This window comes from Notolabrus celidotus, chromosome 4 (genome assembly GCF_009762535.1).
Source record: "Notolabrus celidotus isolate fNotCel1 chromosome 4, fNotCel1.pri, whole genome shotgun sequence".
Classification (NCBI taxonomy): domain Eukaryota; kingdom Metazoa; phylum Chordata; class Actinopteri; order Labriformes; family Labridae; genus Notolabrus; species Notolabrus celidotus.
Window position 1 is genome coordinate 18,090,022 of NC_048275.1, and position 13,343 is coordinate 18,103,364.

Below are 13,343 nucleotides of genomic sequence, written 5' to 3' on the forward strand. Positions count from 1 at the left end.
CTCTCTCTGTGCCCTTGGCCCCTGTCTTCAATCCACATTCAATAAGTGAAAGAGTAGTAAACAGCAGTGGTAAGGTTCTGTAGATGAGGCCATGAGTCATGAGAGACCATTGGGTTGTTTCTTTGTTTTTGCTTGCTCATCTTTGTGCAACAATAAGCTGTCAACAGTAGAATAAAAATCATTTTTGAAAACAACAAGACGTTTGAATGGCTAACTAGCGGGGTGTAACAGTATTGTCAAATTAATTCTTCAAGTCTGCGATACCCCCTGGTGCTTTGAAATGCCAGCCATGATGAAGAAGGACGTGTTTAACGCTACCTGTCATAAAGAATAAAGAGTAGAAACAGGGTCACAGAGCGAGTAACTTTGTTATTGACAGATGGACAAAAGAGCCGAGAGGCCCCATCAATCATTCAGAACAGAGAAGGATGAAATCTGTCCGCTGTTCCCTCCTTTTAGGTTTGTCATCAGTCTTTTACTGTGCCTCATTTTTTCATGGAAAACTGTGGCTGTCACTAAATTTCCTCAAAAAACTAACAAACAAGGACTTTTCAAGGGTAGGGTTGCAAAGGGGTGGAAAATTTCCAGTAAATTTCCAGAAAGTTTCCGGTAAATTTCCATGGGAAGTTAAGCTGAGGAATTTTAGATTCCAAATTGGAAACTTTCCATGGGAATTAATTGGAATTAACTGGGAATTGAGGGTAATTTAATGGAAATACATTTGTATGGATACATTTGTATGTGATATTTGTAAGTTAAACATTAGTACCATACAACAAAATTTGTTTAATATATTACACCGTAATACCATCAACACTAACTTCACTTTGTGTAGTCCACAGGCTTAAATGTTTAGCTTCAATAGTCTTGTGCTCTGGGCTCAAAAGTGTGGTCGATGATTCTAGAAATCATCAGTGCATGTGATGGAGGAATGCACAGTGCATGTAGGGTGTGTGGTTTCAATAGCCCTGCAGTAAGCAGTGTGCTATGTGCATGTGATTGAGGAATCACATGCACATAGAAAGTTTCCAACTGTGAAAATTCCCGAAATTTTGCAACCCTGTTCAAGGGTCTTAATGTTCAAACACTGTGGCTGCTCAAAAAGAAAATTTGACTTTTGTTCTTGTTTGGTAAATTCTGTGTCACATCTGCCTCCCAAGAAAAATAAAAATGACTCATCTTTTGACTGTTCATTTATCAGAATTATACAAAATGTAAGGTAACATTAAAACGATTACAGGCAGATAGTTGTCCGCCAATGAGTCTAGTTCAGCTCAAGGTTTCTACCTGTTCAAAATAGTTTTTTATCAACACTGGTGTCAAGTGTTAAGTCATTGATGAATTCATATTGGGCTTATATAGATCACAGAGTATATGCTAGTATGCTTCTGTACATGTAAAGTGTCATGGCATCAATTTTTGGCGCTTTACAAAGCAATCTGAAGTTATCAAAGGAAGCACAGCTGAGCAGTTTTAAAGCTTCTCAGAGTTCAAATTTTCTTTTTCTTAAGATTATTCTCTTGGCCTCTGCCTTTAGATAAAACAGCTAAAGAGAGATGAGAATTGTCGGGAAGAGAGCGTGGGGATTACACATGGTCGCAGATAGAAGTTGAGCCAGCAGCTGGTGGGTTGAAGTCTAAGCCTCTGCATATTGGGCACCTGCTCTGCTGACTCAGCTAAACCAGCGCCCCAAGGCCCCTATGTTTAATATGAAAACTGCTTTATTATGTGTTGCCACTAGTTCTCATTATTTTGGGGGGGGGGGGGGGGGGGAGAAGGAGACCTCTGCAAAAAGAATTTGCTCCCGGTACAATCCGCTTGATAAACCCTGAGGAATGTTAGTTTGAAACTAAGCTAAGTACCTTAAACAAGCTAACGTAAGCATTAGCTTAATTGTGGCCCCAAAGTGGAGACACTGAGTTTTAACTTGAAACTGCTCTTTTCAGTGTTTTTAAAAGATTTAATCACCAGGTCCATTTGTTTTAGAAAAGGGGAGAGATCTGCTTACAATTGGGTTCCAGGTAAATGATGCGACTAAAAACCCAGAGTGTAGAGATTCAACTAAAGAAATGCAACATGACTCTGCAAAACTGCTCCATCATTTATCCTGAGCTCTGTTCAGTCTCCAAAGTCAAGGCCCACCAAATCAAGAAAGCTTTTCAACATAATGTAAAATGTAGCTACAATTTTTTTTTTGTCTTTTAGTCTTTTACCCCTTTTTTTTCTCCCAACACAACACCTCTTGTTGAATCCAGACAGTGTGCTAATTCTCCAGCAGTGTGTCCAGTGATGTTAAGAAGCTCATTAGCCAGAAACACACATTCACACACTGACACACACAGGAAGGATCGCCTAATTACCTCCCTGCACTTTCTCCTCAACATGAAATTGGACTCTGCACCCTCTGTTGTCTTCATTTACACACATTTAAGCAAAAGCAGCATGCAGAATTGGTTTCTGCACAAGCCTCACACTGAGCTGTAAAACTCTGATAAGGATTATCAATGAAATTCTGGTAAACAAACAAGTCCAAACAATTTATCTTCACATAAGTTGATAGTTTTATTGTTGGAGGTAGGCCATTATTTCTTGCCTTATTTTGTGCCAGGTGAGCTTGTCAGGACTCTTAAGCAAACAGAGTAATGAAGCATAAACTCAACAGTCAAACGCCATTGTCAAGCTGTCCACTTGTCATTCGTTTAACTGCATTCAAGGTCCTACTACACAAAAGCATATTGTTCAGCTTTACAGTGGTTGCAAAACTGAGGTCAGAGTGCTGGGTCCTGAATGTTCACGGCATGCTGAGAGGTAAGAAAGGGTTGTTCGATCAAACAGTTGTGGCTGTTCAATGTGAAAATACAACTATTGTTCTTGTTTAGTAAATTCTGTGTGCACACGACACAGACACAAAGAGTGGACTTCAGATCTAAATTATAGTTAGTTAACATGCTGGATTAGCAGGGATGTTACAAGGGATGTTACAAGGGATGTTACAAGGGATGTTACAAGGATGTTAGCGGACAGCTCGGCTTCGTGTACCATTGAAAAATCATATGCTGGATTTTCATATTCTGAGTTAATAATACGTGTTAGAAGCCACAAACTCATAATCTCATAACTCTAAAGCATGAGGATGTTCATGAATACATAAGAGAGGCTTGTAAGATTTCTAGCAACACGGATGTCCTTTCAAGTCAGTGTCAATCTAAATGAAGCTAGTCGTTTCTAGAGCAGATTACAACCCTTTTTTTTTTCATGGCTAATAATACGCTGCATACCTTGTGACTAATTTGTGTTAATGAGGGGGAAGCCATTCTCTATCATCTGACAGCACTCACCCTCCACTGATAGTAGTGGATAATGGGAGTCTATGACATTTGTAGGGATTCAAATGCAGAGCCTAAAAAACATCCTGAGCACAACCAATGTGGGATGTTGAGACCAATACGATTAATAAAAATCAGATAGTAGCTAATTAATGATACTTTGAAAAATGCAAATAAAGCTGTTTTCTATGGACTGAGCTCTAATTGCGCAACAAACTGACTCAGGATTGGTATCAGGAACTGTTTGTTACTGAACAATCATGTGCGGGTACAAAAAACCCCAAACAAACGGTTCTCATAACATTAGCACTCTGTCTTATTTAATGTCATTTTCATTTAGCAGTTAGGCCAGCCTCATGACGAAACAGACAAGAGATCAGCCGCATTAACATACAGATCCCCTTTATGAATCATCTGTCTTACCACCGTGTTGCATCATCATGAACTTGCAGGTAACATCTCCCAAAAAGTGGAGCCACAGGAGAGAAAAATTAGGACCATTCTTTAGGGTCCATGATTGACATGAGCCTTCAAAAATATCAGAAGTGGTGGGACCCTTTTTTTTTTTTTTTTAATTGAGCCCAACCCCCTGGTGGGTTTAGTTTATGCATTACGATGCAGCAGTCTTACTTCAAACTGTCACTTTAGAGGATAGTGAACTTATTTGCCAGCAGAAAAAAGAGGCTCCCTCTGTTGCACGCGGTAAGACATTCACTGACTTTAATTGTCAAGCAGTAATGGTCAGCCAAACAAACTGTCTGAATGGGCCTCTGTTGCATCCAAAATGTCCAGGGGTGGACAGGGTAACTTGGGCTCTATACTTGAAATCTAATTTGCCACCCCAATCACAGCCTCTACTTTGATTAACTGTGTTTGAGTTTTTTATTGACAGTGCTATTACAAAGGTGGTTACACCAGCAGACTCAAGACACACTAACAAGTTTAAGGTTCTATAAATCTGTAGCAGAGCAGCATGTTTGACTGCTTTAGCAAAGCAGCTACTGCTAACCCCATTGCTATCACAGTATGTCCTATTTATATCAAGACATATTCACATCTCTAATAGCTTTTCAGCCAGCTGTAGTGCGGACTAGCGTCTGCTCAGCTGTGATGCTCTGCTTCTTGTGATGGCTAACAGTGCAGAGCTTACTGTAAACTATTGAGTCTGTGCATTCTTTAGTTGATAGAATACAAATGACCCTGTTTCTTAATCAGCCTAAACATTGTGGTCTGCATATCTGCTCTGTAAAAAAAAAGGGGGTTCATTCTGGTGAGTATGGGAAACTAAACACCAATGTCGTTACAACTGTACATGTGAAGAGTTAATTTGCAAAAACAGATATCTTACTTTTTTTTTTTTTTAAATGTTTCAAAAAACATATTTTTTCTATTACTAGCTTTAGGTATTATCAATCAACTGGAGTTGGGTGGCTTTGACTAAGTCAAAATGACCTTAATAATTAGAGGTATCTTTAAAATGTAACTTGATTAAAAATAAGTATTAAAAAGAAATATGTCTTTTGAAAATTTATAAAAACTGAGTCATCTGTTTTTGCAAATGAACTCTTCATGTAGGCCCTCTCATGTTAGTTGACTGTTAAATCAGACCCTAAATAACCCAATTTGTATTGCACTAAGTGTGAAACCATTGAAGGGTAGGTTTCCATTTTTCATTCAGTCTTTAAACAATACTGACCTTTTCATACACACGAAAGTGTTAGCCTACTATTTCCCGTAACTATTCCTCAAAGAAATTCCATCATCCTGGGACTTTAATTTCCAGTTAGTGTTAAACTATTAAGTGTTAGCTGTAAATAAAAAATAAAGCAGAAACCAACGCAGGTAGGAGTGTGCAATACCCTCCTTGTGCTTCTCTGAAGAATGTTTCCTGCTTAGTCAGATCTGAAGAGACCGCCAGCCGTTTTTCATACCTATGTTGTCAAACATCTGTCTGGAAGGTCTGCTAGAGATGCAGCAGACTTTCAAACCAACTCAAATGTAAACCTACCTGCTGTATTATGAGACAGTAAGATAACAGCTTTTAGTGACATAAAGAAAACAACAAAGCCTTTTTATCCTTTACACCTACTCCTTGTTTTTTTCTTATCGTTACTTATTTACTTATTTTTCCTAGGACAAACAAAATGAACAGTTTCACATTGAAAACAGACAGAAAGAAGACAAGCTCTTCCAATTCCATCAATATGACACTCAACAGACACTGCCATAGGAATCTGGCCAAAGGCCAAAGAGGAGACATAAATTGTCGCTATATGTTTATTGAACAGGTATGTTTAACGGGGCAAAATGTTAAAAGTTCAGATTAAGAAAGAAATAGTGGTTGGTTGTGTTGATTAGACTCCTAACAGCGTAAGCAAGACCCTGACATAAAGATACCGTTTTTGCCACAGTGTCAACAGGCAGAGGCAACATTTTCAGATGGATTTGTTATGACAGGTGTGAGCAAGCTGTCCCCAGCATTACTTTGCTTTTGAGAATTATTCATCCTTGTCATAGGGTTTTAGATATAAAAACCAATTATTTAACACAGTTGGGTGATTTCTTGGCTAAAGCACAAGAAGTCATGTGGTTGTTGTTCCTAATCACTTGCAGTTAAATTGCTTTGGTTAGCAGACAGTAAGGACAGGAATAACAATTAAAGCACCTGTAACCCAACGCCATGTTTTAGACAGTCACTGCTGTCCAAAGAAGGGCATTGGTAAAAAAAAAAAAAATCCTTTGACAATTTTAGAACACTTAAAATCAAAACAAGCACTAGCAATGGTTTTAGTAGAACGCCTTGTTGTTGCGAGTCATCTCAGACTTCAAAAACACTGCAGGTTGATTAAAACTCTGCACAAAGCTATTTGTCAAGACAGCGGGAGCTACAAGTGAACCCATTACTGAGGAACATTAGCGAGGAGAATCCATGGCATTGCTCTTGAGAACCAGATTGTGTTGACTCTAATCATAACATCATATTTCATGTGACTGGGTTTAAAACTCTCCCGTAAACAGCAAGAAACCAGATGTTTAAAAGCTACTCTGACCTCGGAGAGCAGAGTCATGGAAAAATCTGCCTCATATGAAGGAGTAATAGAAATATAGAAGGTTACTTTTGTTTGGCATGACTTTTCAAAGTGAATGCACATCCATGTCTGCCATTTCAGATGCTTAAAAGCCTCTGATGGGGGATTGAGGCAGGGGTTTAAAGTAAGGTGGTGGAGTCATTTTGCACTCCTTGCACTAAAAACACCTCCCTGTGTTTCCTTGGTAACGGGTATAATTCTGCACTGGTGGCATATTCCTGGTGGAACCAGGTTGTTTCTGGTCGACTGTGATTGATTTTCTCTGATTGAGCGGACAGATATCTGCTTGTGTTTGTTTGCTCACAAGAAGTTTGTGGAGAGGTTAAGTGTGGAGCAAACGCAGATTAAGGACAATGAGATAAAGACTGAGAGATAAATGTTTTATGGTTGTAAGGTCACCATTACTTGGACAGTGAGGGGAAAAAACATGTCTCATCCACTGCTGTCTATTTAATCAAGTAAAAATGCATTCAAGGCCATGACCGTTGGAAGTGGGAAAGGAGAGTTTGAGATGGCATTTGCATTTTCAAGTAAATATCCGCTGTGTGCCATTAACTAAATGGCTGTTCATTCTGAATCAGCCGACAGGGAGAGGAAACACAAAAGACAGAGAGAGATAGAGAGAGAGAGAGAGAGAGAGAGAGAGAGAGAGAGAGAGAGAGAGAGAGAGAGATAGATTCTGATGAATGTTGACCCTGACGGATTGTGGTCATCAGAGTAATGGACACATCCTTAAACTTTCTCACGATTTTTCAAGAAGTCTCATTTGTCGAGCTCAAATAGTTGTAAATTACCTTGCATGCCTGCACACAATCACACACACATTCCTGTTTGTGTCGGTATAAGCACTGATGCCCACTTCATTACCATCAAGAAAAGGCAGAGGACGCCTGGGTCGTCCTAAATCTGCCTCCACAAAACAGCCAAGGATGAGAGAGCTGCAGATAAAGTAATGCTCTTACATCGATCATCTGCTTTGGAGACAAACAAGTTTGGAATACATAATAAGAGCCTGAATACCATCTCATACATCATAAATGCTCTCGTACCTCCACCAGACAGGTGCAGACAGAGATCTTGACATTAGAATGATTGTGGTGCATGACTAATACTTCAAAAGGTGATTTCACTTCTGTTTGACCGATGTTTCTTTTCCGCTTTATTTCTTGTTTGGGAAATGCCAGTGGCAAAAGGAATAGATAACATTTGCTTCTGTTGTGGGAGGAAGTGTTTCTGTTTCTGTGTTTTTGATATTAAAAGTTTTATTCTCTGAGGTATTGCTTTGCTAGTTGAGTAGCACTATTAACAGAGTACTGCAAAGATCCTTTGATACACTGCTGTGCAGGAAAAGAGGAATAAATGATGAATCAGCAGCTTCATAACGACATATGCTACTACCACGTCAGTAGAAGAAGAAGAGCAGAACTCAATGTCCACAGAGAAGACAGTTGGCAGTCATGACATAACTATCAATTAAGGTTAAGAGAACAGTGCTACTTAACAAATTCACACACAACTGAATGAATCAATGCACAGTCCCATAAGAACGCAAAGTAGCTCATATCAGATGCACCCGTGATGTTGTGCGTTCAACAGGCCTATAATAGTGGTGTTCATGGGACGATAGAAATAATAATAATCAGACCCTAATGAACCCAGTAGATTCATTCTGGGATCAGACTGGAACCTGTAATTTTTTTTAAAGAAGAGAGGCGATCAAGTCTGAGGTCTAAGTTAAAATTCCAATGTTATTTATATGTGTAAAAATGTTATCACTAGGAAATTTGGTGTGTAAGATGCACTTATGAGCCACTGTGGACAATACACCAGTATTAATGCAAAGAGAGGTATTGCATTGTGTTACAGGGTGAAGATGGTGCTAGAAGAATCAAGCAGCTGCTTCACTGTGCAAAACATGCTGGATAAGTGTTGAGATGGATCGGTCCACTTTCTAACGCTTTTCCCCCTCATTATGTCATCATCGTGCATTTAAGGGAAATGGTGGTTTACTGTTCGATGAATAAACCTTATGGAGTGCTGGTTTGATAGAAAAGACTTCCAAATGTAAGACAGCAAGTGACCGCATGGGGAGTGGCGTGAGTCATGGCGAATGGGTTGTGTGGCAGTGAGTCTGTCAGTACCTCATAACTATCAACGCCAACCACCATACAGGTAGCTGGCAGGGTGGCAATAACAGATGGTACAACAAAGAGCTGCACCTCTGCAAAGAAACTGAATGTTGCTGAATGTAATGGAAGTCTTCATGCAGGAACATGATTTAAGGTCATTTTTGTTTAGCTAGATTTAACATGCCTTATTAAGCCCTTTTTGCTTTATCTTCCTTACATCAGCAGGGAAGGTAAACATCTGTCTTCAGCTCTGAAACCTCCAGTTGCTCTAACTCGCTGACAGTTCTTCATTCCTCTTTTTCGTGGGTGATCTGACCCTGAACCAAGTAATCATCATGCATGATCCACCAACAGTGCTCAAGCAATACTCCCATAATCTGTGCTGCTCAAGGGCCTTCTTGAGTCCACTCAGATATTGTACAAAATGATAATCAGACCTTGGACCTGCGATGATAGTTTGGGACTGGACTCAACATAATTGCCCATAATAAGAAGTGGTTCTAAACCTCTGCATGTCAGAGGTTGGGTTTCCATTCATTAGTGTTAACCCTTGAACACTCCACGAATTAAGTGTTTACTAAGCAGTGGAGGACTAAAAACTGTCAGGTGTGTTAGGCCTTTCCCTTTTTTTTTTTTGGCTGTCTATATGAACACCACCTCCTCCAAAGATTCCTCAGGTCCACACAGTTCACAGCAGAATAGATTCTTGTGCCAGTTGAAAGCAGACACTCACAGTTATGAAAAGTTCAATGACTCTTGTGTTTGAGTTTGGAGGGCTTTCACTATTTGTTCCTCCGTACTTCACTAATCTGGTGCACACAATGCTGCAGCAGACGCTTTTGTCGACAGAGCTGTCAATCACAGCTTTATTCCCTTTTCTCTAGCATCAAATGACTCATTTAAACCAAACTTCCCCTAACACCAATAATTGGACACAAATTAGCACAAAAGAACTACCTACAACCCCAGAAACAATCATTGAATTTGTGTGTGTTTTTATTATCCAATGTTAGACCCATGTTCCAACTGTTAACATGGTCAAGGTGGGATTTATGACCTATTACAGTCAACCAGTGTGTTTCCTTCACTTTTGGGGAGCTGTCATGTTGTCCATTTTTTTTATACAGCCTGCAGTATTTTACCAATAATCACTGTTACACTTGTGGCTGCTTAGTTCTCACTCTGCTCATGTTTGAAATCCTCAACTATACTGGTTATGTTATGCACTGAGAATACATGAACAGAGGAGCTGAACTTGGAGCAGGTTGAGCTGAACAGCACAGAACTGTCAAGTGAGTACAACACTAAACTCAGTAACGCGCTTTTACATCTTTATACATATGACCTTGATGATGTTTTATTATGCTTTTAAGGTGACAGGCTATTTTATTAATGTAGCCTGATATTAATTGAAGCATCAGCTGCTCAGTCGATAGCTCAGAGTTAAATGAGTTGTTCCCTCATAGGCTTTGTTAAGGAGAGTGGAATATACTGTGTATTTATTATTTATAATCAGTTGAGCACACAGGCTGCACATTTGTTCTATGGCAGAGTAATTTCATGTTGGTTTAGACAAGTAGTGCTTCTGTTCCCATTGACTTGTTAATACACATTATTTTATAATTCAATTCATATATAATTCATTAGCTCGATTATACAACAAGGTAATCAAGCCCCTGTCTACCTCTACCAGATTAAGAAGTGTAGTACTTCCTGAGCACGAGGCAGAGCTGTGGAAAGTCATTTAGGGTTAAAAAAAGAAGAAAACAATAGGGATGGATTCAGAAAACATCCTGAAAAGACTGTGCAGAACTATTTGGGGAAGCACTCAGACTGAAGAGGATGATGTGTGCAGTCTGGCAAATGAGCATTCACTTGTAGCAGCATCTGCCCTGGAAACAGTGGGGGAGTGAGAAGAATTATAGGTGTCAGAAAGTAATGATATGTTGTTGTGATGGTAGAGAAGTAAATCAAATATAGAGACCATTTTAACACTCTTCATTCTGTCAGAAAGTGGTTCGAGCACCTGTCTGACAAGTTTCACACACTCAATCCCCCACTCTTCATTGCTTCTGTCAGATCTATAAAGTGGATAATCACAAGGTGCACCATCCTCACCTTTGCCTCCATTCTCCTCAACTTTCTCGTCTCTCACCATCCATCCATTTCATCCTTGATCTTGTCTCATGTCAAAGTTAATCTCTCAACTCTTTTGTCCTTTTTTCCTCGTCTAACTTTCTCTCACTGTCTCACCAGTCAGGTGACTTTTATAACCTAAAAGCGTCTAATTTGACAGATGATGAAAAGAAGCATCAGCAGGGGATCATTTCACTGGTATAAATGTCAGATTTTCATGCATGCTTAAATGTTGCCAATAAAACCCTGCGTCTAAAATAAAATTATCCTCAAGTGTGGACAACTTTGGTAGGATAGGTTACCCTGAAGGTATTTGTCAGGCACTGAAACAAAACTTGAGTCATTTTCATTAAATCAATTCCACTCTAGGGACCTATACGGCTTGTGTCTGACTTTTGAAATACTTCCTTCTCTCGAGTTTCCTCCCTGTATTAGTTAATTCTTCTCTATAGTTCAAAAGAACAGTATGTGAATGACCATGAAGAAATGTAACCTATTCTGTAAAAACAGCAAGTGGCCTTGAATTTCTTAAATTGTGCCCAACTTGTCTTGCATCGTTGCCTTTTGATCCATGTCACAGGCCATTACAGAGTATAAGAGCTGCTCCTGGAATGAGATCTTAAAAGAATGACATCTCTTTTAAGCAAAGTCTAATGTATCAGTGAATGAGATGTATACATGTCAACTGATGGAACATGACCAGCATTAAAGTGGCCTATATGAAGAAGCCAAATGCAGAAGAGCATGACATTTTTTGCTGTAAACACAAATTTTGAACATCAAATAATATTCCCAAAGTGTGATAATCTTTTTAACGAATCCAGTAATCTGCAGTGGCGTTTAATGCAACACATTTGTATGCAAATTGCTTATTTTAAGTGCTTTCCCAAAACTATTTAAGACCTTTCATCTAATTTACATGAGGAACAATCCTAAGGGAACAGGAGACACTTTGCATATGAGAACAGAAGCATCTGACGGGATTCATTGTTTCTGTAAAGTGCTCATAGGGGTGATATCCAGCATTTTTTAAATAGCAGTGCGATTTTCCAGTTCAGTAAGGGTATTATGGATGAAAGAGACTCAGATCTAGGGAAAGGAGCGTGTGCTGTGTCTTCTTCACACATACCCAACTCTTCCTCTGCTGTTGTGCATGTGTCTTTTTCTGTGGAGAAGCCTGTCCTCTTCTTCCTCCTGCCTTGGCTCGCTTGTTTATGCGCATGGGAGCAACTTACTGAGAGGTTGGAGGGATTTTACGCACGAGTGACAGCTGGACTGACACTGTCAACAATCCATTCACATGGCCACACTCAGCCTCACAAGTTCACACCAACAAACACAGCTTTGTGTTCAATATGCAGCAACAGGTTATTGATGGATCTTTTGTTAGACAGTTACAGGTATGCTGGAATTGGATGGTCTTTCTTACCTGACCACGATGTACATGACCAACACGTTCCCTACCAGCCCCACCACACACACGATGGAGTACAGCGCGGTGATAACAATCGCTATGATGACCGGGTTGGCGTCGTCCTCGAGCCTGCCTGTCAGCCTGCGGTTGCCGTCACATCTCGCCTCCGTGAAGCTCGTGCTGTCGTTGCTGTCAGTGAAGTTCCGACAGAAGCTGCTACTGTTATAAAACACGGGCTGACTCCGGTAATCCGCGTCCGAGCCGTTCACTGCGCTCTCCATGGTCCTCGCTCGCTTGGTTGTGTGAGGGTAATTGTGCCGTGCGCGCCTTTCGCTACCACTCGTGTGCTCTTGCCGGTGCCCGTGGCGTCCCGCTGAGAGCCTGTCTGTCGTTTGTTTTGGAGAAGTGCTTGCCCTTCACGCGCGGGACGAAGCTCCGTCCGGTATAACGTTGAATCTACTCGTGCTGAAGAATGTGGCCGCGTGCGATGTAGTGAGAGCACTGACGACCCTCGCGCGCCACAGCCTGTACAGAACAGAGGCGACGGTGTGAAAATGAATTAGTTCGCTCCCTTGCTCCCTTCCTACCTAGCTTCCATCCTCGTCTCCTTCCTACACAGCCAGCCCTCTCTTCTAACCAAATTTGTTTATTTTACAATTCTTTCGTTTTGGCCCTTACTTCCTTCCGTCTTCCTTCAACCAAAACCATCTTTTTTTTTCTCTCTCTCTTTCTTTCTTTAACCCTACATAGCCTGTTTTTCTAATCCTTCCTCATTTCATCCCTCCCTTCCTAAATCTTCCCTAATATAGCAATGGACTCTTCTTTTATTCCTTCCTTTTTTCTTTTATACCTTCGTTTTCTCTTCCACTTTCTCCTCTAATTGTCTACTTCCTTCTTCTATTTGCTTCCTTCATACATCCAGTCCTGCTCACTCAGTCACTTGTCTCTCATTTCCTTTTTTCTTTTGTTAATTTCCCCATTCCCTTTTTACTTCTTCCCTTCTCTCTAATTTCATGCTCCATTTTTATTATCCTCTGCTTCTTCTTGCTCACATGTGCTCACTCTTTGTCTCTTCCTTGCTTACTCTCATCATTCTTCCCTTTGTTGTTCTGTCTCCCTGCTAAACAAATATTTCACCCCCTATTTTTGTCCCCACTTCTCCTTTTTTCTAAACCCTTTGCTCCCTCCCTTCTTTCTTTGTACTTACCTCCTTCTTCCCTCTGTTTGGCATTTTAGTTTCTGATTCTAA

At 40.2% G+C, this 13,343-nt stretch overlaps 1 protein-coding gene across 1 annotated transcript in view; it reads right to left on the reverse strand.

Moving 5' to 3' along the window:
- The window catches only part of oprm1 (opioid receptor, mu 1), a 45,034-nt gene extending 32,436 nt beyond the window's left edge, over positions 1-12,598 (reverse strand). The window contains 1 exon segment of the mRNA XM_034682249.1: positions 12,110-12,598. Coding sequence (XP_034538140.1) covers positions 12,110-12,375 — 266 coding nt within the window. The 5' untranslated portion in view covers positions 12,376-12,598.
- Between the last annotated feature and the right edge of the window lie 745 nt (positions 12,599-13,343).